Raw genomic sequence first — 27,235 nt, forward strand, 5'->3', positions numbered from 1 at the left:
TCAAAAGGTCTATTTGAAGAGTGATGAAAGCTTTTCATCATATTTCACAACTCTATGCATAAGTCTGCAGCTAAATCGACATCAAACGCTCCTGGTGTCGCATGAAAAGATGTGGCGAGATGTGGCTCGTACGCGAATGCGTCCGCGTCCTGGCAGCTGCACCGCTGAGTGAAATGACTCCGCGAGTTGATTAGAGTAAACAGATTAAGCCTTCATGTTCTGCCTTTCAGGTTACAGCTGCCTACATCAATTAAAGCCGAATCTAACGAAGAAATCCCAGGTGACATGCAAACAGGTGTGTCAGAGACGCATTCAAGAGAGAAAGGAGGCTATTAGGGAGAAAAATTAGACTGAAGCGTGGATGAATGGGAGATGATGGAGCAAGCATTTTGGAGAGAAGAGTTTAAAAGATGCATATAGGAGGAAGTAAGATGGGAGGAGGCGAGGAGGATAAAGATTTTTTTATAAATGAGAACAGTCAGACGAGTCTCTAAGGTCACGGACAGGCCACAGTCAAAGCACAGTCATCTATCTGTATGAGTCTGACGGGCTGATGATACTGCAGGGAAGAGCAAAACACAGCTGCAGTAACAGCTCGGGGGCTCATCGACACTTTGAAACAACAACATGAGAACATCATCTGCTGATGTGGACTTTGATGCGGTGATGGTAGATGAATGTCGTGTGGCTGCTGCCTGGCAACATGAAAAGTTGCTTCAATGATGCTGTCAACCCCGTCAAATAAAAATAAAAAAACACAGAGAGAGAGAGGCTCAAATTAAAAGACATAAATCAGACTTACCGAAATAGATAAATCAATGATTCCTGGGTGTGTGTTTATGACATGATGTGTGTGTGTGTGTGTGTGTGTGTGTATGTGTGCGTTTATGTCCACACTATCCTTTGTGACAAGTGTGAGATTGAGTGCTGCAAATGAGAAGGGATGTTTTCCCGCTATGTGTCCCTCCAGAGAGTGGTGCACATGCTGCTTCAGCATCACTCCAATCAATTTGTCACCTTGCTCTGAATAATCTGATTCATCTCCATAAGAGAGGAACTCATTTGAAAAAGTGTGACCGGAGGGAGAGGTGCAGCTTTAAAAAAAAAAAAAAAACGCATTGTGTATGCCGCAAAAAAGAAGTCTGGATTAAAAGCTTTTTGGTGAGACTGCTGAGTAATATATTCAGAGGGGATGAGCAAGTACGTGCAATTTAAAGCGACAGGAACTGGGGATAATAGTGAGGAATAATAACGATTAAGAATGTAAATTACACACTTGAATCAAAATGAAAATTGGCCCAGTCATTATCATTATAATTCTCATTCTCATTATTGTTTTGATGTTATTTTTGGCTGACTCAGAGCCAGTTTAAAACTGTCACAAACTGTTTAGCGGTGGTTTATTATTTCTAATCAATAACAAATGGTGACGTGCATGATGACATTTAAAAAGAGCTATAGTAGATTTTGACCATAGACATTATAAAAATAGACGTCGTGTCCGTCACCAACAGGTTTCTAAAGGGCCGTAGTAAAGGTCAGAGAGCCACCGCCATCTTAACAGCCTTGCCTCCTTTAGCTGAGGCGGGCTGAATGACCCTGTAATGGCACCTACCTGTCAATCAAAGTGACCACATTGATAATAATGCATAACTTTAAGCCTTAATATAGTACGGAAGCCCTAAGAGGCCATACATACATACATACATACATTTTATTCCACCCGTTTTCTCGTGACGAGATAAATAACTCGAGATCTTGAGAAAACAAAACGATAGTCTAGTGTATTAAATCAAGTGCTCCCGTATTACAGAATGTATGGCAAATGCATGAAGTCCATGATACGGAGCGAGCAAACCTATTACGCCACTGTAAAATCCCTTTGATTCATAATTTCTGACAAAGGTTTGTACACTTGATCTCAGGACCATCCTGACTGTTCACTCACTCAGTATAAAGCATATTTACTGTATCATTTTGGAGCAATTCAGCCTCAAAGTTCATTATTTTGAATTGAAAAAGGCATTATGTGCAATATTTACTCTACTGTAAAATCCATTTGATCCATAATTTTAACATGGGGGACTTATGGAGATTGACTCGTTCTGTTGCCAGCCTCAAGTAGATTGCAGTCTGTGTGTCGCCAGGTTTTGCACTAACTGTAGAATTTCCCCATTCCTACGCAAACTGTACTGTACAACACTTGTGCCATACACTGTATTACGCCACAGATCAGCTGTTTGTACGATCAAACGTCACATTTCTAAAGATTTCAAAGATGAGTACTAGAGTTTCTCCCGCTACGCCTTTGTAACTCTGATAGAAACACGCTTAGTATGCATAGGAATACGGTTGGTGCCAGAGAAAAAGGCAGTGAAATATTAATAACAGATAGGGTGGGCCTTTTTAAAATGATTTTTCTCTTGCTAACCCTGTCCACAGCAGTGCTCTGCTTCTGTTTGCTCGACTCGCTATGGATGAGCACTTCAAACAACCACATTTTAGAGGGTGATGAGGTTTTTCTTCAATTATTTCACAGGATGAGTGGAACAGAAATATGAATTGTTCATTCTATTCATTAATACAGCTCTACAGTGTTTCAGCTCACCGTGAGGCTGATTAAAAGACAACCCGATCAGAACAAAAGGTAAAAAAAAAAGAAGCTTAAGTTGGAGGGCGCAGCGTTGGTTGCATTTTCCAAAGACGGCTCTTGTGCTGCCGTCACATCCGATCTCTCCTCGGGATGGGATGAAATAAATTGAGTGTGAAAACATATCAGATTTAGAGAGAGCTGAAGCAGCACAGCAGAGTGAGCTTATACTGACTGACTCACCGTTCTGTGTCACTGATATTATTACTGTCAGGCACACACACACACACACACAAATAAAAGCCAGGCACATGGGGTCTGATAAGAGGTGACAGGTATCTGATTTAATGAACAGGGAGGTACAGGAGCAGGGCTTAAAATGCTGACTCATGCTTTACTATAATGAAGATGGCATATTCTTGCGAACCTTAAACACGCTTTTTCAGCGTTTACAGCCTTGTCGTATTGTTCAGTGTCTGTCTGGAGAGTGAAAATATGTGCCGTGATTCATCTAAAGCTAATCGGTACCTGCCAAGCAGACTCTATCCGAGCACTGATACAACAATCTAACATTTCTCTATTAGAAGTTCTGCATCCCAAATCCTACCTCAATAAAAGTTGGAAGTATAATTTTCAAAATATACTTCATCAACAGTTTAAGGCTGCAGATGCAAACTGTAGACCAGAATCGGTTTAAATAAATGGTTTATTGACAACACTGGTGGTTGTGAAGCTGAAGGTGGTTTTAGACGGAGGTCCAGGATGGTGCAGGTGGGTGGGTGGTGCAGGGCTGACAGATTCTTCAGGTGCTGGGACAGTAAGGTTGGAATCAATATTAAGTTTGTCTGATGCAATCTGACATTAAAGAACTACAAATATGGCCGCCTGGGGGAACAGGTCCATCTTGTTTGTGTTTGAGCTACATGCGAAAATGGCCGAACTGACTTCAGACCAAGGTAAATGTGATTTGCAAAGTGTGTCAAATGAAATTTAAATAATTTGGCAACACAACCAACACGAGGAACTGTCTCTTATGTTTCCACCTGGAGCTGGAAGAGAAGTTGCAGAGTTGGTTGCGGACGTTAACCGGAGAACTATTCTACAGGAAGCTGAAGCGATTGCAACTTTTATTGCTAAGGATTTGCGTCCCTATTCACTTGTGGAAAACCAGAGCTTCTGCACTATGTTGCAAACTCTGGAGCCAAGGTACAACACACCATCTCGTCATGTTTGATGCGTCGACATGCATCAATAATCACTTTAGAATCAAATCATAGCCCTATGAATCAGAATTGAAACTAAATCATGACGTGCCTAGAGATTCCCATTTAAGACTTGATGTGTCCAAACTTTGTCTTACGTAGTTATCACTATGTAGTCAAAAAACAATCTGGCGGTGACGGTCTGGAAGGTTGAACTGCTCTTTATATACTGTGAGGGTTGATTGGTTGATGAGCTGCAGGTAGTTTGATAGAGAACGAGTGAGGGGAAGACCAGAGACCACACCCAGCAACACATACACTGACATAACCTACAAGAGGAAACAAGGAGGGAGAAGGAAACAAGCTTGCACCATAACATGAAGTTGAAGCTGAGTTTTTACTACTGTAACACTTTGGTAGTAGTTTAGCCCAGGATTTCTCAACCTACTCAGGCCCCTTCACAAGGGTTTTTACAGAAATCTGAGTCATGTTGACATGATTAGATTTCAAATTTACACAAATATTTGCTTATTGCACAATTGTCTAATCATTTAAATGGTTTATATCCATTCAAAACTGTCTTTTTTATGTTATTAGTGAGTATTTCTGGACTAGCAAATGCATCAGTGGAACCTCACAGGGATTTCGTAGATGTAGCACTCTCGGATGGATAAACCAGGCTTTCTGACGGACAATATTGCAGGTTCAGCAAAGCATAAAAGGCACATTAGCAACCATGTCTCCTGATCTGGGTCAGCTAACAAACATCAACAGCTATGCTTCCTTAAGATCTCTCCAATGGGCAGGGCACTTGTGCACTCTGTGAGACTCCTGGACAAACTGTAGCAATATCACATATTTTTTTTATTGCAAAGAACAAAGAGCAATTCTCTCCCACATGTGCTCAGCATCTCGTCCAGATGGCAGATTACAAGCAAGGTCACACACACACGCACACACACAGAGGATCTTAATGAAATTATTGTTCACTGCTGGAAAATCCATGAGTGGGATGCACCTCTGGTGTTTATTTAAGTGCTACTGTGTTGGTAACTGTGAGAAGGAGTCTGAATTCTTGAAAAAAATGTTAACAACACCGTGAAACACTGAAAAAAAACACTTGTGCTGAGGCAGGGAGGCTGGAGAGAGGCGGGTAACTAAAGGGAAGCTGATGAAAATGGAGCAAGCTGAGCTGAAATTTGTGCTTCTGGCCCCTCTGGGCTGTAAGAGCATGTATGAGAAATGAATGACTTGGCTGAGGAAATGTCAGCCATCATTTATAGTTTTATATATTTGATTTGTGAGTCAAAACGAAAAGATGAAAAATCGAGTTTCATAATGTCATAATTTCATAATAATATCATGCATTTAGTGTAAACTGAACTGACAAAACACATCAGTCATGCCTGATATAGGAGGTTAGTGCACCTTAAATCTTTCTCCTATCAACATATTGAACATACATGGACTGAATAAACTTATTTCTTCTAAAACAGCATCAGTTATGTAATTAATGCAAGTTAATTTGCATATTGGTGAATGGAAAACGCTGCATCTGTGTGCCTGCCCCCTATGATAGTGTGCGATACTTTGAATTAGCACCTACACAAAACATGAACTCATAATTGGTTCCATCTATTGAATCTGCACAGGCAGAATTGGGTGCTTTTAACTGGCGTCCTCCAGGAGGCTAATGCATTGGTATAATTAAAAAGCACTAATTAAAAACTGAATAAAAATATTTAAAATCGTGAAAAATCGGAATGAATGAATGATGTATCTGTCAGATATGACAAAAAGTATACACCTCATACTGGTCTGTTGAGCCGGGACACAACTGGGAGAGTATCACAGTTTAACTCCACCTGGATCATGGTCAGCTTCTGCAGCGTGACGTCAGGTCCTGTTTCACCCAAAATCTTGTCTGGCATAACTTCTTCATTGCAGGTCGCTGTAATTTTTTGGCACCCACCGCAGCCAAAATAACAGTATTCAGTCTGAACTGGGCCTCAAGGTTAAGCTTCCAATTTGAATCCACTTTAGAACAGCTGTAAACATTACACTGATATCAGGCTTTTATGTTGATGTGCTTCACTCTTGTTTTAGCTCCGTTTTGCTCTCCACCAGCTATTATCCCTCTCTCCATCAGCTAAATGCTCTAATTTATCAGCATCTGTCGCAGATAGCACCCTGTGGATTCGAACTGAGAACTGAGAGGTTGTGGTTCATGGGTAAGGTCATGACCGAGGCGTTCTTTCCACAGTGTTGTCAGTGTGTAGGGTGGTCACACTCAACTCTCTTCTTTGGTAATTTGCACTTACAACACAAGCTGGATGAGATGATAACAACAAAAACAAGTTTAAAACGGACATTGAGCAACACGTTTCACTAACACAGCTGTTAAATCTGGACAAAAGAGGAAGAGAAACAGTCCTTACCCAGGACAGAACTGGGGTGTGTTACAGCTACAGTATGTGTAGAAATCTTGACTCAGTGGAAACTTCGTGTGGTGTCAATGTAACGCACTAAAAATATAATATAAGAAATATCAGTGTCAGTTAAAGGTCACAGAGACTCATTCCATCTCCATGCTATAAATGTGTATACAACATATTAAAGTCAAGATAATATTGGACTCTATTACAGGTGCAAATTAAATGTATAAACTGGAATGAGTGAAAGGGGTTTGTATTTCTTTATTATTGAGAAGAGAGGATTTAATTACGCAGCTGGTGGAAGCTGCACTGAAAGCCTCATTGGAGAGATGTTGATGTGGGTGCAAAAACAGCATCAAATAAAATTAATCTGTGATCCGACATGAAGATATCTAGTGTCAGAACTCAGATAATCATTAGATTTAGTGTGTGATGTTAAGAACCCGCTGTGCCTAGTTAAATAAGTCAAATTAAAAAAAAATGAAATAAGACCAAGGACATCATGTGAAAGACTCACATTAGGTTAAAGAAATAAATGAGGAGGATTTTCTAATAAAGGCTTTGTTATGCTTGGATGGTCTGACTATAACACTTCAACACGTTCAAGAGAAAGAAAGCAGAGGAACCAAAGGAAACCGGTAAAATCCTCACAAATTAAACCCCCACACACACACATATATAGGACGAACAATGCTGAAGGTGAAATGCTTTAGATGAGATGTGACCAGCTTCCCCCTGATTGACCTCTCTTGCAACAAAGGTGTCTGCAGTGGGCAGGATGGTCGTCTTTTTTTTGGCTTTTGTGATTATTTGAATACGTGCAGGGAGCTGCATGATAATAAGACCTCGTGGGTAACGAGCAGAACAAAGGGTGGCTGATGTACAATGGGCTGAGTGATAATTATTTAAGTTATATGACCTGTAATGGTTCTATAGTATAGGTCAGTATACAGATAACAAACTAAGTCAATGTGCTACTGGTTTAGGGAGTCCAAAAAATCATGGCTTTAGCCGTCTAGTAGCACGGCTTTAAGGGCATCACTTTTAATTTTTATGAATTGGCATGCTGATGCCAAAGTTGCACATCAAGTTTTTTCTCCAAATTTCCACTGAGCTGTAGTAAGACTTGCCAGCTGATTACGATTGGATTCATTTACAGCTACGTGGCAACTTGTTTGTGCAGTCACAGTTGAGACAGTGTGTGTGCAGTCACAGTTGAGACAGTGTGGTGAGAGGTGTGTGCAGCTCCCGACAGGTCAGTACTATCAATATCTGCAGACAGAAAGCCAGCATAGTAGGAATGAAGAGGATTTGTGCTGGCTTTTGTCTTCACCTTGTAACCATGGGCATACTGTTGTAAGTTTTATTTCGTTTGATGCTGTTTTTGTAGTTTTCAAAGCTTGTAACTATTCCATCTTAGTGTTTTATATTTCCTTTGTTCCAGATCATATCTGCTCCTGCTACTTCTCGACGTAAACAACCCTGACTCCTTTTGCTGTATTTGTGGTAGTTTCACCATTCCAAGTCAGAGGAAAGCAAACATCAGTGCATTTGTCAAACAAGCATATTTTGCATATTTTAAAGTAAAACTCGGTGATCCAGACAACAAGCCATGGGCCCCTCACAAAGTGTGCAAGCAGTGTGTGGAGAGTTTACGGATGTGGACCAAAGGAACACGTGAAAAGTTGGCATTTGGTATCACCATGGTTTGGTGAGAGCAAAAATGATCATTGCACAGACTGTTACTTCCGTTTAGTGAACACAAGCATGTACAGTATTGTTCATATTTTTTAAGAAAACAGGAATCCTAAAGTTCAAAAACTTGACGTGATAGAGAAAAACTGAGATCAGTTTTAGATTCCGTTTCCAAAAATGAGTTAAAAACAGCTGTCAGACCTAACTCAACAAAAATTGTGTTCCCCAGGGTAATTTAACTTTTTTCTACTTAAAATACTTTAATGATTTGACTTTTTATCAACGGCCACATAAAACAGGCTTCATGCTGTACTTCATGTTTACTGCAAATAAGCAAATGATGACATGTTAACACGCTAAAAACAAAAAGGTAGTCAACCTGGTTAAGAATATACCTGCTAAACAACAACAACAACAACAACATGTTCATTGTTGTCGTCATTGTCATTTCGAGCATTTAGCTCCAAGCACTGTGGATCTATGTGCGGCCCCTCCCAGAGCTGCTACCGTAGCTGGAGAATGGCATGGCAAAGACATTTTCAGGATGCAACACTAATGAGGTGCTCAAACTACGTTTTATCTTTTTCACTGAGAGCAATGCTCTCTTCTTCCACAAACATCGTAATCACATTCACACCTAAAAAGACCACAGTCTCATGTGCTGGCTCCCCTTGGAGCCGTGGTTGGGGTTAAGGGGTCCTTGCTCGGTGGTGTTAATGAGCGAGCGGCAAACACTGCCTTTTTATTTCCACATTTATTCTGTCAGTCGAGGGGATTAACCAAGGACTTTCTGGTCACAAGCTTGTTTCTCTAACAGTTAGGCCATCACTTTGATTTAATATATTAAAATTAAAGGTCATCGCGAAAGGAGGAGATGGTGACTAAGAGAATTTTGATTTATTAAGTGAATTGTGAAACACCAGCAACTAAATGTAGTGGAAACAGCAACCGGAGACTGAGTCACATTTAGGCAGTTTATTGGTTTCATGATGGGGATGTGCAGTGCAGGTGGGGGAACAAGTGACAAGGGCGTCCGGGATGGTGCATGGCTGCTGGTGGGAGGATAGCAAGATCAAAACTAGTCAGGAATCACACAAGAACAAACTTTTAACAAGCACTGAGCCGACTACTGTACCACAAGGGAGGTGTCTGGAAGGTTGAACCAGGGTTTTATGTTGGTGCAGGTCGATTGGTAGATGAGGCACAGGTGGTGAGGTGATTAGGCAGGTGAGAGGGAGCTGGAGGTCACATCCAGAGATGTACAAACACAGACAGGAACACAAGCACTGGAAAGAGAGGAGGCAAACAGCCTTCCCTTGAGTGATAAACTGACTTGTTGGAGTTTGTAAAGTGAGAATTATCAGTGCTTGCTGGCTGTAGACTGTAATTTATTGGCTGTTGTTTTAATAACCATCTGAGAACAAGTTGGTCTGGGTGTTTTGAGGATTAATGAAAGCCCTAAAGTTTACCACTCCCATAATTATCTTGCATCCCGGCGAAGGTTAAAAGGTTGTGAAAACACAGATGTGAAATAATCAGAGCTAAACGAACTCCCTCGGACCTTACAGTCCGGTGACGTTAACGCTCTCCAGGCGGCTCGAGACAAACACCGCATTACTATTCTGCGCCACACCACGTGCACGCTCACAAACACCAACCGGTGCCAAAGCCTCCGACTCCCGTGTTAACTCCTCCGTCACATGCAGCAGTCCCCCCTGCTCCTCCCCTCTTTCCCCTCTGATCTCCAGCGTGGAGATGGGAGGCTGCAGCCCATCGCCTACAGCATGTTGGGACAAACCACACTGCTTTACAGTCGCAGCTGCCAGAGATAATATTATGCTGTACTCCATATACTTCACTTTCTACGCACGACCATCAATTATCATATTCAGGAGACTCCCTCTGGATATTTAGCTTTGGACAAAATGTTTACATCCAATAAAAGTCCAATAATTCTCTGCAGTTTTATTCTTCCTCATATCCCATCTCCTGAATTACTACACTTTATTATTTTTCCTACTTCGTCGCTGTATAGCAGTCCGTGTGTGGGCGTTCACTCGCTCGAGATATTAAATCATTCTTGTTTCGTTTGTTTAAACCTGCACGAAAACATAAAAGTGTCACAACATGGGGTGCGGTGACTTCCTGGAGTGTTTCTGCTCTGGCTATAGCTTCATATCTAAAACAGACAAATATGACAGAGGTATTCATCCTGTCATCTTACGCTCAGCAAGAAAGCGAGTAATCCTATTTCCCAAAAATGTCAACAGCACTAGCAGTGTGTGAAAGCTCTACGTCATGTCAACATCCTGTGGGGGTCAGTGGGTGGTAACAGATTAATACTGGTTATCTGCACACATGTTTGCTCTGCCAAAATGTGTGCAGATAACCAGTATTAATCTCTTTTAATTAGGTTTTCCTCTCTGGTTTGCAGTCCTTAACTAACCGGCTTCTGGCTGCAGATTAATTTAACCGGGTTGTATCGATCAAACTCCCAGCAAGAATGTGAAACTTTCCCCAGAATTAACTATTTCTTTTGGAATCTACTGAGCAGATTTGATTGCTACTATGTTAAAAAGGTGTAACTTCCACTCAACTCCTCAACTTTCTCTCTCTTGGCCTCGACTTCAACCCGTCTGGTGGACCGGCCAAGCATCAGCAGCAGCAGCTCTGGGGCAGTATCTCCTGCAGAGCTCTTGTCAACTCGCTGAACATATTGAGTTTCTTTCTTTGGACAAACGCCGTTAGCTTAAAAAAAAAAAGAAAAAAGAAGCAAACATCACTTTCCAGTCTTGTCATCACAAACTATATTTAGCTTTTGAAAAAAAAAAAAAAGAAGAAGCTTATATTAGATCTCAGTGTGCAAACAAGAGCTTCTTGGCTTTCAGACTGTGGTTGACCTTTTTGGGCAGGTTGTAAAAGAAGTGGGCGGATACTCGGAGTATTACTTCTCCACCACTTGACCGCAGAGGAAAAACATTTCTGTGGAAGGGAAATGGTTTAAACTCAGGGGTTATTGTGTTCCCTCCGGGGGCCCCCGACTCCAGTCATGCCTCACCTAAAGCCCTAACTCGGAGGTGCCTCACAAGCTTTTCAAGCAACACACTCAAAACAAACTCTTTATGCTTCTCTATTCTGGTGTGGCTACAAGCTGCAATAAAAAGGGGAATGCAAACAGAGAAGCGATAAACCGTGTTTGTGTGTGCATCAGCCGTAAGAAGAGCAGAGAATATATCCGCTCGTGTCATGAAAGGGAACAGGATGAATGTCAAAATCTGAAGATGTAAGAGATTTTTAAAAAAGCATAGCAGCTCCGTGACACTTGCTGTCTGCTACATGTCTCCACGCACCCACCACTGTTTCCACCTATTCCCAGCTCCATGCGTCCGCCTGACACCAGTGTTTACATATCTGAGATGACTGTCTTCCTAATAAAGCCATGACATAGACAGACAAAACTCCGGCTAGGCAGGGCCGGAGAGCAAACGCTCCACGATGTCTGTCTGCGGCGTTTGCGCTGGCTTTAATACACACCACTGCACCGAATCCAACAAACAGACACTGACATGATCATGTTTTCTGTTTTAACTTTCTCTATGTTCGATAATAACAGATCTATTTAGGAAAGAAAAAAAAAGCCTAAACTTTTCAGACTCAGTCCCACTGGGAGCATGCCAAGAGGTTATACTCAGAATGCCAAATAATATAGGCGGACTCCAGACTTATAAAAATGGATCCTCTGATCTCTGCTAGGCTGGTTGTGGATGAGTCTAGACAGACATGATTAATTCAGTATCAGTACTTTTAATATATCTTATAGTTTGGCTGGACTACACAGCTAAACGAAAAAAAAACCAACCCAAAATATATGTTTTTTGGGTTTTTATATATATATATATATATATATATATAAAGAACATAATAATATATATATATATATAATATACATACATACAACATAGAATGGCTAAAAGTAATCTATTTATCTTAATAATCAAGGGTACAGTTAGAATTTTATAACTCAGCTTTTGACTCAGGTAGACTTCATGAATCGATGAAGCTTCCTTAAAATCTTTTTTTTTTCCACTCAGAGAGTGGAAATAATAAATGTATGACTTCTTCCCTGCACTCAAAATGTTTGCCTCTCTCAAATTTTTGTTCACAAGTTCGTCAAAAATCATTGTTAGTGAGCTTTTCTTTCCTTTGCCAAGATGATCCCTCCACCTGACAGGTGTGGCTGATTAAACAGCATGACTGTGACACATGGAGGTGGAGGAGACTTGGTCATCTTGGCAAAGGATGAGTGCTCACTAAAAACAACATTCTAAAGGGAAATTAACCTTTTGTGCACATAGAAGTCATCTTACATTTTTACTGGCTGTAAATGTATTAAATTGTGGATACATTTTTGTGTATACAGCGTTCTTGTCTTCTGATTTTTGGGATAATTTGATGACCAACAAAGTAACACCCTGGACCAAGCGGTAGCTTCTCTTCTTTTTACTGTACCTGAAAAGATTGTCGAAATTAATCCCCAAAATATGCGTTATCGTGTCTTGTTTGTGTTGTAAAATGTCTTTCCTTAATAAATAAATGCAGACTGGTGTTGAGGCTCTAAAATTAACAAACCAAATGCTGTCTTATCTTCTGCTGTCTATCTTAGTGTCTCACACAAAAAGCTTTGATCACCAGCCCCCCCGTCTACACAGAGAGACTAATGACATTTCAGCAGCATTAATGGGCACATAAAGGACGACGGCCATCTACTTTAAGCAGCCATGTGAAGCCACAGAGCCAAGGTTAACACTCGGGAGTCAAGCTGCGTTCTGGAGGTACTGTCGGATTGATCGCAGATCAGATGGAGTCTGGTATCGAGCAGGCTCAGGTGGAGGCCACCTCTCTGGAGAAAAAAAGAACAAGAGAAGAGGGACTAGCCCGTGCTATCCTGAGCCGCAGACATCCTGCATTATTGATTGTGCAGTTAGGGAATTCCAAGTTGAAAGAGAGAACGAAGGCACACAGGAAGAAATCCTGTGTGCCACAAATAAAGCACACCATGCACTTCATCAGTTCTCTTGTTTAGGGGTGGTGTTTGTACTCCGGAGATCAGAGCGGCGCAGGGGAAATAACAGCTTGAACACCTGAGAGCTGAAGAATTTCCTATCGCCTCCATTCTCATTACTGCATCCCACTTACAGTAACGCCCTGAACACATTAAGCCTGTCAGTCACCTTCTCCTGCCTCGCAGCGACAGTGTACACTGCAGAGGCGAGCGCTGTATGCTCAGGGGTTAACACAGATGAGCAACACGCCTTCAACTGAGAGAGAGTGGCAGAAAGTCTCGAGCATTGAAAGTGTTACGGATGTGGGAAGGAGTTCAATTATTTTATAGAGACAGCTGAAGAGTGACAGGCATGCAGGGAGGGAGAGACGGGGAATGACATGCGGGAAAGAGCCACAGGTCGGATTTGAACCCTGGGCTTCCACGGCAAACGCGGAGCCTTCGCACATGGGGCGGCTGCTCTACCAACTGAGCTAAACGCCACCCCGAGAGACATTTATTTTTAATGCCAAATGTGAATGTGCGGAGATAATTAATGCAGAGTAAAAAGGCAAAAGAGGCGAGCAGATGAAGTCTTTCAAAACACAATGAATATGTTGGAAAATAGTTGCTAAAAACATGTGAAAAGACTTTGAACGACATATTCCTTCAATGTGGAGTTAGAGGTTAAAACTGTTTTTCACCAGTTTTCGGTCCAGGATTTTTGTGGGCGGTCCTTAAAGGGTGGCTTGATGACACGCTGAGGCCTCCCAGAGCATAGCTCATTACTTTATTTAAACTTCCCAAACATGAAGAGATGAAGAAGAAATTGATTTATATTGAAAAAGATCTGAAGTTTGTGTGTCGGACACGCCTCCACAGTCCCGCAGCTGACAATATGGCTCATTTTTATCTTATTTTGACACCTAATTTCATAAACTTGTCAATATTTTTAATCATTTAAATTTGGCTGGGTGGTTAATAACACTTTCTTCTTTGGTCTGACAAACTCAGAACACATATTTATTCTTACTTTACAAGGTCTTTAATGGGTCTGTGGTTGCATTGTTACCTGATGTTTTGAAGCTGCTTGTTGCTGATTTTCTCAGATTCACCTGTTTGATACTACTGCTGAAAAAACAGTGAATAAAATTATGCTGACAGCACTTCAGGAAATTACATCGAAGACAAGTATCACCAAAGAATCATGCAGTGACGGTAATTTTCTCTTTCTGTTATCATCCTGCGTGCAAGATCACACAGACAAGAGTTGCGGTCTTGTGGTTTTCTGCATATAATACAAACTGGGAAAAAAATAAATAAACACAGGTAAGTTCTTCAACTATTCCTCTTTATTATTTTTTTCTTCCACCAGTTATTGCTGTCATATCTCCCTGCCACGTGTGATGTTGAGAAGAGCCTCGTTTCCGGGTGTTACAAGCTTCACCTGTGGGTATTTTACACCTTTAACACCGCCCCTCTCTCCTCGCACCTCAGCTGCTTCCTCTCACTTCAATCTACCGTCGCTTCTACCTGTCCAAGGTCACACCAGTATGCTTAATTCAATAACACACTATTCGCACATGCACGTTTGATGCTACATGTTCAGTTCTAGGGCGGCAACTAATCATTACTTTGATTTTCAAGTAATTTGCAGATTAAAAACATTAAATATCCTGAAAATGTTTACATTTGAGACACTGGAGCCAGTAATTCATTTAAAATTCATGATTCCTCGTCTAATCGTAGCTCCACACCAATGAAGCTGAAACATTTTCCAATGTTTAGATGAAGCTACACACAAATAAAAAGACTATATACTATATATACCGATTTGCTGGTTATTCAGGATTTCACAAAGCGAGACCGAACAGAGAAAATCCATCTGCCGAGCTTTCTTTCTTCCATCCGAGGTCCTTTGTGATTCCTCAATTACCTTTCCTATTGAGTCTGAGGGTTCATTTTATGACAGACTCTTCACCCAGACAGGTGCAATCCAAAGCTTTTATAGCCATTGTGTCTGCTTTTTTTTTTTTTTAAGTGTGCGGTTTCTAAAAACTAAAATATTTTTAATTCAACGTGTAAATCCTTTTTTTGTTTTGAAGGATTACATCCATGCTATCAGCAGAATCAACTGCTTTGAGGCCTACCAGTCTGAAAAACCCAAACACGAGTAGCAACGTTCTAAAACCCTCTCAACCCTCATGTTTAAAAAAAAACGAAACATACTACACAGCCATAAACGGATGCGTATAAACCCAGAAAACAACTACATCTGCTCATTTCTTTGTCCCTTTGTCTGACTTTCTTGTTCTTTTCTTTCCACCCATCATCCGGGCAGGTGCTTTCCAGTCGGAGAGGCTCTTCCCAACATCCGCGTCAATCATCGCGTATCAAATCTGCAAGAAAATCATTTCAGTCATTTTCCCACCGCGGCGACGCATCATACAAAACAACGTTTTAATGTTGACTACTAGCAAAAATAAAATGTGTTCCCTCATTGGCTTTGAATTCTACGGTAAATTACGCGTGACCTTAACAGTGCAAGAATTGCTACATGTATTCTGCTTAACATTCTAGTCACTACAAAGTAAATTAAAGATCATTAATTTCATTACAAAAATACTAAATCTGTCCGTCGGCTAATAATTTATACGATAGATTATTTTTCAGTAACTGGTATATGCTATGTCTGTACTGTGTCACAAGTGGACGGAAAAAAATTAAAGGTCCTGAAATGGAGCCCAGTGCAAACATAAGAGGGTCTGACAGTGAGTATTGCATTAAAAGCTGATTGAAGGACACAGTGAGGGGCCTCTCAGCTCATCCTCCTAACTCCGCTGTGGGATGTTGGGGTCTTCCTGGCTGCTCTCCAGCAGCTCATCCTCAGAGAAACTGATGTGAAGGCAGGTGTCGTTCATGGGAGAGGAGAAGGGCAGTGGGTGCTCGTAGGTGTCCGAATGTGAGACCAAGTTGGGGGACTCGGCGGGATACGACTCGGACGGAGAGAGCACCTCTTCGCACCTCTCCTCCAGGGGGCTGTCGCAGCCGCTGGAGGCTGTCAAAAACGTCCCGCGGTCCCCGAACAGGTCGTCGTCATCGCGCAGCGGAGACAGCAGGGACTTGGTCTCGGAGCGGACGCCCGAGTCCTCGCTGGCCGAGCAGGAGCTGCTCTCGCAGTTGCTTAGCGAGTGGAAATCAGCGGACGACAAGGAGCCGGGGGTGCCGTCTGGGAACGAGAGGCTGCTGCTGCGGCTGGCGGCCGCATCGTTAGCCGTGACCTCTCCCGGCGTGGACGCAGCTGCGAGGTCCACCCCCGGAGACAAGGTCCTGCTGGCCCTCTTGCGGTTCATGGATGGTGGCGGGGGGTCAAGTTTGGGGATCATCTGTTTACACCTGCCACAGAGAGAACACAAGAGTTGGTTAGAGACTTCATGGGTAAAAATATGCTGCAGATCCATAAAGACATTTTCATTCTCCTCATTTTGATCATTCTCTGTGCCGAGCAGGTGTATGAGAATAAGCCTCAAGCCAGTTTTCCTCTCCATAAGTCACATTATACCCCATTAACCTAAGTGTAATGTGACGCAAACTGTCACCAAACAAGACAAGTAACTCTCTCTTTCTCCTTGGCTCCCTGTTGTTTCAGCTGTCTGGGGATTTATCTACATCCCACAGCTCCCCTGCCGAGAAAATAGAGGGACAGGGAAAGAAAGGGATTTAAAGAAGAAGAAGAAAAAGAGTGTGGGGGGGATGAAGGAGCGAGGAAAGAGCTGCAGGCTTTCCAGCCTCCTCATACGCACACCAGAAATAGCTACATTGCAGTGTCCCTGACTGTACCAGAGAAACGCCTCGACAAGCACCAGAGCACACAACCACACACAATCACACTCATTCTCTTGGAAAATGAGTCCTGACACACACCCGCTAACAAGCCTGGCTTCCTACCCGACTCCTCCCTTCTACATTATGCTGGTGGCTGCTAACTTCGTCCCCCCCCCCCGTCTGTGAAATCTGCGGCTGTGGTCTCTGTAATGAACTTACATGACTTGCTGATGTATTTACTGTCTCTGCTTCTGTGCGAGGTCGGTGTGGACGGCTGCAGTAACAGACAGACTTGTGGGAATGGTGCAGGGAAACCATCTTCCAGAGATGATTATACAGTGTTTCCCCCCTTATTAACAAATGGAGAAGCACGGGCAGCAATGTGGGGTAAAAGTCAAGCTGTACTCCACTGAGTCAAATGTCAAAGCCATTCTAGTGGTGAGGGCTCGAGGGATGGTGGTGGTGGTGTGGTCAGTTTGGCGAGTCCACCAATTTGGTCCAGACAAAAATATCTCAACAACTACAACCATGAATTTTTTGTACGGACAGTCATGGTTCCCACTAGATGACACGGTTTTGTTAGAGAAATGTTTAAAAAGCTACCGGATCGATTGACATGAGTGACTAATGACTTAGATCCTGATTTTTTCCACCAACAGGTCAAATATTTCCCTAATAATGTGAAATATCTCAACATTTATTAGATGGATTGGCACAAAATTGGCTTATTCATGTATATTATTTGGCATATTCATGATCCCCAGTGGAAGAATCATCAGGACTTTTCTTATCCCAAGACTTTTCCTCTTCACATTTATGGTTTCAAGCTATAAATATGCTACCTGTTCAACTAATGTGTTAGTAGTAGTCAGCGAACATAAGCATAATACTCTAAACCAGGGGTCCCCAAACTTTTTTCGGTGCGGGCCACATCAACTTCCCTTTCTGTGATGGGGGGCCGGGGTCAGTCTAACCGGAAATGATATCAGTCCCACCAGACCTTTGCGGTGCTTTTTACCTTTTTGTTTGCGATTTTGTTGCGGGAGGAAGCGAAAGTTGCGATAAGTTGCGATAAGTTGCGATTCGACAGTCGCGGAGAGGGCGCAGCGAGCACTAAGTCCACGACCCCGGGAAGTGGCGAGGTCCGGGCAGGAGGGCGCTGTAAAGCTCGCGGCTGGAGCCGTGAGCCACCTTCGCCCCAGAGCCTTTCCAAGCCGACCCAGTCGCGGCACACCGCCGTGTGGCCATCCCTGACCCGCCGAGTTGAATCCCCCGGGCAGACTGCGCGGAAGTTGACCACGAGCAAAGTCACGTCGGAATATACCATTGTGTGAGTAAATAAGGTCGATTTTAATTAGAATGCCAAGCTTAATCATTAACCGTGGATATTTTATAATAGGAAAATGCAATTTTGAAAAATAGGCCATGTTTAGAGGGATTGTTTGGGATCGTTAAGTGGGCCACTCCAATTGTTTAGGCGGGCCCGGGGCCGTAGTTTGGAGACCCCTGCTCTAAACTAAGATGGTGAACATTGTACCTGCTAAACATATTAGTATTGTCATTATGAGCATGTTACATCAGCATTTAGCTCAAAGTACTGCTGTGATCACTTTTACCTTGACATGTTGCACAATATATTCACATGTTGCACAATATATATATATATATATATATTATTCTTAATCTTTTTCTACCTGTGTATCTAATATTTGTATCTGTATATGAGCTGGTATCTATTCAAGGAAGTTTTCCCTTGCCACTGTTGGCAAGTGCTTGCTCATGGTGGGAATCGTTGGGTCTCTAATATGGAAATGCTTTATAAAGAAACTGTCCCTTCTACTGTGTGTATCTTTATCTTGGTGATGTCCTTGTGTGGTTTTGTTTATTTTTTACATGAATGATGTGACTATAAGTGGCCCTTCATTCAGCTCTGAAACCTCGGATATTTTCATACTTGTATTGTTTTCTCCTCTGTGGTAACACTTTGTAGTTTCTTTGTGGTTTACAAAGATTAACAGTCCAGTTCCTAGTTTGATTTAGATTTGGTTTCTTGTGCGGTTATTTCTGAATGAGAATGTTTGTGCTGTCAAGTTATGGAGATGAATTTGCAGCTGGATCAGTGAGCAGGCCGCCTCTTTGCCTCCCTGGTCTCATTATCATAACTTTGACTCAGCACTCCTCTTTTGTGTCACACTGACATCCCCCTCTCCACCTCACTGTTTTCCCTAACCTCCCTCTGCTGTGTCTTTGCTTTCCATTTTCCTCCGTCTCTCCCTTTATTGCTCCATGTTTGTCACTCCATTCATCTTGCTCTAGTTTCATTCAGTCTACCTGCCACGACTCTCGGCTGCTGGCGCCGAGTGGATTTTTATTGGGAAACAGAATGTGTGATTATTGGAATCGAACGACGACGAAAATCTGCCTGTGCCATTCAAAACATACTGTACAACTTATCGCCTTTCGGTGACAAACCACAACAGGATGTTCTCTCTGGCTGTAGGTGTTTGTGCACAGACTGAAAGACAAGCTAAGGATCTGTGACATGGTGCACGGTACTCAAATCTTCCAACACTTTACAGGAGATTATTAAGAGTTTATCCAAGCCGGACCGTTTATGACAGCACAAGTATATTTCATATTACTGCTAGAGAAGAACATTTGAATTCTTTCCTCTGCTGTGCCACTCAGGCAGCTGCTTATTAATTTCAACGTGGCACAGAAATGAACTTGCAGGGACTTGAAATTTCCTTATAATACGGTCAGTAATCCATCACAGCAAGCAGTTTATTGGGTTTTCTTATTTAAAAGGAAGATATTTTCGTGCTAATGCAGCTGAAAACAGATTTAATGTCGTCTAACTGGGTCCATTTAATTGTGAAAAGCTCGGAGAATAAGCTAACATGTCCTTATTAGGGCCCGAGCACGCGGGAATGTTTATTATTATTATTTTTTTCTTCATCTTCCTAAAAGTAAATCACATTTTTGACAGCCTATATGTACTCGAAAACTACGTATTTCAGGGGTCTCACACATGGATGTACAAAAATGGCTCTACATCGCCACCTAGATGTATGTTTTCGGAGGGGCCCCTCGCCACGGTTTCATCAACCTGTACGAAATTTGGAGGGAGTATGTAACATACCGAGACACACAAAAAAGTCTCTTGGTGACCCGGGCTACAGCGAAGCGTACAGTGTCCATTTTGGTTATTAAGATCAATGTTATGCACATTTCGACATGAGCACGTGCGAGGGCCCGACCATCGCTGCTTGCAGCTTTAATTTTGGGGTTATAATAATAATACATCAATACATTCTGATAGTTATTTCTATCCCAAGTGAGTTTACATCCTTATGCTGCTCTTCTACTGGCTGCTGCAGCTGTACAGTATGTGATACCTCTGATGCCTGAGGCTGGGCTTATTACATTCTCCACCTGGTGATTTTGTAGCATGCACATAACAGAAACACACACTCACACACAAATATAAACTGCAGTGTAACACAGTGAGTGTAAGACAGATGCATCAAAAGGTATTTCTCCTCTGCCTCTGCCTCTGACAGCTTTCAGTGCTCAGGTAGAAACCTCTGCTGACAATGTAATCCCCGAATGTTGACACAAGAACATTTCACCTATTTTGGCAAAAGTACGTGAAACAAAACAAGCTTCTCGGTGTGCGGAAACCCCGACAAACACACAGACATGCATAAGACACGTGTGACTCACTGATTACATCAGAGCTAATGCGGTTATGAATTTGCAGAACCACATCCGCATGTAAATGGAGGTTATTATGCAGTCATTAGCAGAGAAATCACTGGTGATACCTGCACACACACACACACATACACACGAGCCAGCAAACACCCACACTGTTCACCCACCACATGCCAGGTCTCATGCTTGTGCCACAGACACTGGTTCCACATGCTGGTAGTCATGAGTAATACTCACATAGGAGGGAGGAGAAAGGGCAGAGAGGAGAAGAAGAGGAAGAGGAGGAGGATGAGGATGAGGAGGAGAGGAAGGGGGCTTAGGCAGTGGCAGAGAGCTCCTCAGGCTCCTAGGGAGAGGTGGGGATGGGGACGGGTTGATGGGATGCATGAGCTCGTTAGGTTGAGTTTGTTTGTTTGAGCAGACCGATGAGGGGAATGAAGGGATGGTTAGATGAGGAAGAGGAAGAGCAGGAGAGGGTCCTCGCACCTGTACCAAAGAGAGGCAACAGTTAGACCACAGAGGATCAGGGAGCTCCTGTACGTGACGGACTAAAGAATTTAGGAAGCAAAGTAAGAGAAGTGAAGAGAGAGAAGCTGCTGCTGGTTTCAAAATGTTTCTTTTAATGATATCCTCAATGTTACCCAAGATAGAAACACACACACACACACACACACACACACACACACACACACACACACACGTTTCCTCAAAATAGAGGAACACTCCTACAGGTTTTTTTTTTTTTTTTTGGTCATGGCCTACGGTTTTAATTATTTCAGCTTGGTTCCTGAGAAATCGTTTCATCAGCCAGTTGCCATGGAGAAAAAAAACAGTCGGAGGCAGAAATCTGAGCGCTGGCGGATACAAAATGTTGAAACTTTGAAGTTATGAACAAAAAAAAAACAACAAAACAAACAAACATGCCATTGTTACAAAAGTACGGACTACTTCCCGCTAACAGTGGCACATGAAACAAAATTGTTAGGTTGATGTCTTATAAAAAGGCACCTCGGGAGTCGTGCACATAGACTTGCACTTTCAACTTCTTTATCAAAAAAGCGGCTAGGTTTAGCGAAACTGTTAATCTTTTGTTGTGATGATTCAGCTGGGAGAATTTCATCCCCATCAGGGCTCTTGGAAGTAATCCAACTGTGACTCACTGAACACCTATTGAGAGAATTATTGGGACTTATATCTGGAACCAGAGGTGCCTGAAATAGCTCCCTTCACAGATCACTGGAACACCGAGGTGGTTGCTACTTTCTGCGGTATTGTCGCCACAAGATGGTACTGGAACTCACTGCAACTACGTGATCGGTTACGAAGCTTTGGTTTTTCACTAAAATGAGCACAAACAATGTTGTGGTTAGAGCAAAACTGCCACTGGGACGGTCCTTAAAAAGGTGAAGCATGTAGGACTTAGTGGCATTTAGTGGTGAGGCCGCAGATTGACACCAACTGAATACCATTCGCCTCAAACAGTGAATTCTGGGCTACTGTGTCAACATGCTGGACTCAAAAACACAACAGTTCTTAATTTTAAGGATAAAAAAAACATGCTTCTAAATATTAGATTCAATTCCTTGCCAATGTATCCCTCCTAAATGTTACACACCGGACCTTTTAAAGCTTCCCCTTTTTATGCTCAGCATAATTCAAAAAGGTCATATGAAAATCAATACAGAGACCAAAGAGGCCAAGGAGTTTTAGAAGTTAAAATGAACCCCAACAGTGTCGGCAATCCAGATGACTCATAAGCACAGCATGCTTATCTGTTTCCAACATTCAATAAATGGCAACAAAGCAGGCGATCAGAGGCATGGCATGAAGAGTTATCGCAACTTCCTTTTTTCAAAAACCCCCCAGCAGGAGCTCTGCAGGTCATCAGGTGGAGACAAATCACAGAAAAATATACCTATCTACCCATTTAGTCTTAGAAAAGAAGGGTTACCATTAAAACCGTTCATACTTGGCCCTCGAGACGCCTAGACAAACACACACAAAGCGAGTGAAAGAAGCAGTAGGAGGCTGAAACTCAAAGAAGGGACACTGAGCCTTTGTTAAAAGCATCTTGCCTTTGTGAAGAAATTAACACAAAACACCCATCTGAGTGTGTGTGGGATGTTTAGGCATGTAGGTGGATGAACGTGAGTGTGACGGGAACCACAAAGTGTCTTAAAAACTTAAAAAATAACAAGGAGTTATATTCCAAAAAGCATCATTGCCAGGAAAAATATTATTCAGTGATTGACAGGTTGACTTTCCAGCTCTCCTGACATCATGTTCGGCCCCACCTCACTCTGTAAACTCACATAAATCTTCCCCGCAAACGACTTTCTATCTCTAAACAAACGGCGTGTTGCAGTGTGTAAATCCCAGCTGACAAGAGCCGGCTCCGCCCAAACGCTTGGAAAGATCATCCATTACACTCCGATCACATCACTGCAATTAAATTAGTGGTCAACGAGGCACTTTATCACGAACTAATGATGAGTTAGTGTCAGTTTAACTAATGATGAAAAAGGGAAAACAAAACAAAAGATGGAGGTGGAGGGAAGATCACCAGATCAGGACAGTGATTATGCAACACACAATAACACTGTCAGAGAGAAAGAGTGTGAGAGCGGTCTATAGACTACAGCAGGAAAACATGACTCACTTGTGAATAATATATAGTTGAGCGTTTGTATGAGCTGGTCACCATATGTGTCTGTTTTTGCTCGAGCAGCACGGCCTTAGAAATGTTGATCTGCTGTATGGTCCGGACTGAATTATGTCAACAACTTCTGGATGATAGATTGCTCTGAAATACTGAATGTGCTCTTGGTGTTTCTCTCACGCCACCATGAGGTTCACATTTGTGGCTTTTGGATGAAATTTCTCAACAACTTTTGGATGGATTTCTATGAAATTTTGTTTTCACATTCATGTTCTCCTGAGGATGAACTGTACTGAACTCTCTTTGGTGATTCCACCTGACTTTTTCATGTGTTGCCACCAACAGGCCAAAACATTTATATTTGTTGATATATCTCGACATCTACAAGATATTTATTGTTCCCAGAGGATGTATCCTACTGACTCTGACTGGTGATCCACTGAATGATCCTCTTGTGCTAGTGGTTATGGCTAAAATGTGTTGGCAGGAGGTGAACTGAATGGTTCAAAAACACTGGAACTGATTGCCATGAAATTTGGTGTATATATATTCATGTCCCCATGAGGATGAATCATAATCTCTTCTGTGATCACCTGACTTTTCCTCTGGTGCCACCAACAGGCTAAAATATTCATATTTGTTGATATATCTCGACATCTACAAGATATTCATTGTTCCCAGAGGATGTATCCTACTGACTCTGACTGGTGATCCACTGAATGATCCTCTTGTGCTAGTGGTTATGGCTAAAATGTGTTGGCAGGAGGTGAACTGAATGGTTAAAAAACACTGGAACTGATTGCCATGAAATTTGGTATATATATTCATGTCCCCATGAGGATGAATCATAATCTCTTTGATGATCACCTGACTTTTCCTCTGGTGCCACCAACAGGCCAAAACATTCATATTTGTTAATATATCATATCTACAAGATATTCATTGTTCCCAGAGGATGTATCGTACTGACTCTGGTGATCCACAGAAGTAAGTAAATCACCAATACTTTTGCTTATGACGAAATACCCACAAAACTAATGACATTTGCATCAGCCTCAACTGTGTTTATAGCTAATTAATAGCATATTAGCATGCTGACATTAAATTCTACCTGCTTAACATGTTAAGCATTGTTATTGTGAGCACGTTAGTATTTATTTCAAAGTCATTGTTGTGCTCGGTACAGCCTCACACATCCACTGGCTGGCATGACTCTTGTTTTCATGTTTGTTAGAAAAAGAGGTTGATGACTCAAAAAGGTTGCAAATGACACAGTATGTTCAGCGTTGTGCCCACAAAGTGTATTTTAAATCTACTATTCCATCCTGTTTTGTTCCGTCTTCAGTTTCTCTCTTTGTTGTGTAAAGTGTGACTCGCTACACGGTTAGATATAATGCTGCCGTGCGGGTGCCAACATGCCATATGCAGTGATCATATAGTGCTCGAGTCAGCGGGCCAACTGGAAAGCACACATGGATGTGATCCATGTTGGGCGATGACGTCTGTGTGAAGCGAAACTACAGTAACAATGTGTGGGGGGGGGTTCAGCTTAGGCAAGGGGAGGAGAGACAGTGACAGTGACAGAGGATGGCAGAATCTGTCTGATAGTTCGCAGATCATAAAATAAGACCACTCAGGCTGTAAGTATTGATCCGCTGGGAAAATCTAGAAAACAAAAGCAAATGGAAGCAATAAAATACGCCGGGCAGTGGAGGAGGGAAGGTGCACGAGTCCAGCTTTAAGCTCCTTTGCATTAGCTTTGGCACAGTCGAAGTTTCCATTTCTCTGAATCTTATTTTCCCCCTTATTTTTCCTATACCTGTACTTTAGTCACATTAAAAGACATCGTTCAGTCACATGAGCTGCGTAACAAAGCTGAAAGGTTCTTTGTAAATATCCCATTTTTCTGTTCAGCAGGAAGATAATTATCGTTTTTTTTACTCTGCGCCGTAATAAACTGACGTTTCATTATTTTTATATGCCATTTGTGTACAAACCTCGCATAAAATTTTATGTTTACTGTGTACAGAAAGATGATGTCACTCAGGAGAGGAGGCAAACCAACGCCAATAAAAGAGGGGGAGGATGACAGAAAGGGAAAAGTCACTCCCAATAAAATAAAATCAAATCCTGGGTTGTTTATACTGTATATATATATTGAAGCTACAGTACTGCGCCTTTGAGACAGAAAATAGAAAAGCTCAGATGGAAGAGAGGCAGACAAAAAAAAAAAAAAAGGGAGGGTTGTTACATAATTATGAATAAAGAGGGGGTTTCAGTCTGGCACCACAACACACTCCCAGATGAAACTAATGTTCAGATGGAAATGTACAGTAACAAGATGCCTCTCTTTGGAAGAGATTTAAAGTTCCCTTTTGTCTTTCCTTTTATTTTTCCCCTCTGCACATGCAAAAAAATAAATAAAACCTGACATATGTAGTGGGTAGAGTTTCAGGTTGTGAAGGGATGGGGGATTCGGGATTGGCGGAGAGTCTGCGCTACAGGAAACCACAGGATGTGAGTCTGGCTGTAGGGAGCAAAGCTGTAGCCTCAGACAGACGAACACACACACACAAAACAAAGCAAATGTACAAAGTTACAACGAATCGCAAGCACGCCAAGCACACACTACACCGCCGAGTCAATTCCAACTCCTTATTTTTCTCCTTGTCTGTTTTAAAATCAACTTTAACCCGCTCTCCTCGGGGAGTTCACTGTGGATCGCTTTTTACAGAGAGATGGAGAGAGAGAAAACAGCAAGAGGGGAGACAAATTAAGTGAGAGGATGAGAGAGAGAGAGAGAGAGAGAGAGAGAGAGAGAGAGAGAGAGGCGAAGGAGGGGGATAAAAGGAAAAGGAGTAGTGGAGTCTGTCCTGCTTGAGAGCTCTGCTTGATCTTATGTAGTAAATGTTTTATTTTTGGACTACAGCCGGTCTTTGTGGTGGGCTTTAAAGGAGATTAAAAGCTCATTAAAAAGCTCATTAAAAAGTAATTACATGCCGTGGCTGCATGTATGCATTCAAGGTAAGGGCTTGCTTGTGTATCGTGCCGCAGCGTTCAGACGTTCAGTCCAAAAAGTACAGTTGGGAAAAGCTCTTGACACGGCGAGAAATAGAAACTCAAACGTCCCTGAAAAGCGCAAAACACATTCATCATAAATTATTCCAAAGAAAAATGAATCCATTTAGTGTCTCTGCTCTCTCGACACACGCTTTAATAGCTTCTCAAAAACGAGTTATTTCATGAAACAGGAATACGAGTTAAAGCTGATGGACTTTCTGTGTTTCCCCTCTCTCTGAAATCTCTGATCCCCTCTTTGTTTTTCTAACCCCGACCCTTTTCTCCCCGCGTTCTGTAATCCTCTGATTACAGTCACACTTTCATTAGCTGCGGGCTGTTTTCTGCTGAGTTGAGCTGTTCTACACTAATAACGCTAAAAGCTACGAGGCCCATGTGTGTGTGTGTGTGTGTCACCATGTGGCCTGGTTCCCTCAAACACAAACTGGCTGGTACCACATCGGTGGGAAAATGTGTACGCACATTAAAAGGAATCGTTTGACATATTTGCTTCCTGGCGGAGGTTTCCGATGAGAAGATTGATATCATTCTCATGTGCGTGCATTAAATATGAAGCCAGCTGGGCTCTTAGATTAGCTTAGCACTGGAAATCAGGGGGAAACGGCCCTAAAGTAACAAAATCTTCAGAACCAGCACCTTGGCTCACAGGGAAGAAACAGACCGTCAGACTTCCCCTCTATAAAGTGTTGATTTGTCATTTTTTTATACTTTTTTGTACAGATTAAACCAGATTTTAGTGAGCGTTAGAGTTGCTGGTAGGCTGATTTTATCACCTTTCCCCACCCTGTCCCGGTCTTTATGCTTGGTCAGAGGATTTCACGCTGTGCGGGTGGTGGGTCACGTGCAAAATCGACGGAAAGTTACTGTATTTGTCCCGTTGATTTGTCCTGTTGCCAAAGCAGAGAGTGTTACGCACAGCTCATGGAAGCAATTACAGCCCACTTTAAAACCCCCCCTTTGCTCCCGACTGTCAAAATGTGTACTGTACACAGA

General features: G+C 42.3%; 1 protein-coding gene across 2 annotated transcripts in view; it reads right to left on the reverse strand.

Annotated features, from left to right (window-relative positions):
* Positions 1-14,297: 14,297 nt before the first annotated feature.
* si:dkey-34e4.1 (carboxyl-terminal PDZ ligand of neuronal nitric oxide synthase protein) overlaps positions 14,298-27,235 on the reverse strand; it is a 50,524-nt gene continuing 37,586 nt past the window's right edge. Inside the window, exon 11 of one of the 2 annotated variants that reach the window (XM_010750940.3) lies at positions 14,298-16,359. In XM_010750940.3, the coding sequence (XP_010749242.2) occupies positions 15,795-16,359 (565 nt within the window). In that variant the 3' untranslated portion in view covers positions 14,298-15,794. Of the gene's footprint in view, positions 16,360-20,742; positions 20,992-27,235 lie in introns of those variants that run through there. The other variant, XM_019269061.2, reaches the window with a different exon arrangement.

Source organism: Larimichthys crocea, chromosome IX (assembly GCF_000972845.2).
Source record: "Larimichthys crocea isolate SSNF chromosome IX, L_crocea_2.0, whole genome shotgun sequence".
NCBI lineage: Eukaryota > Metazoa > Chordata > Actinopteri > Sciaenidae > Larimichthys > Larimichthys crocea.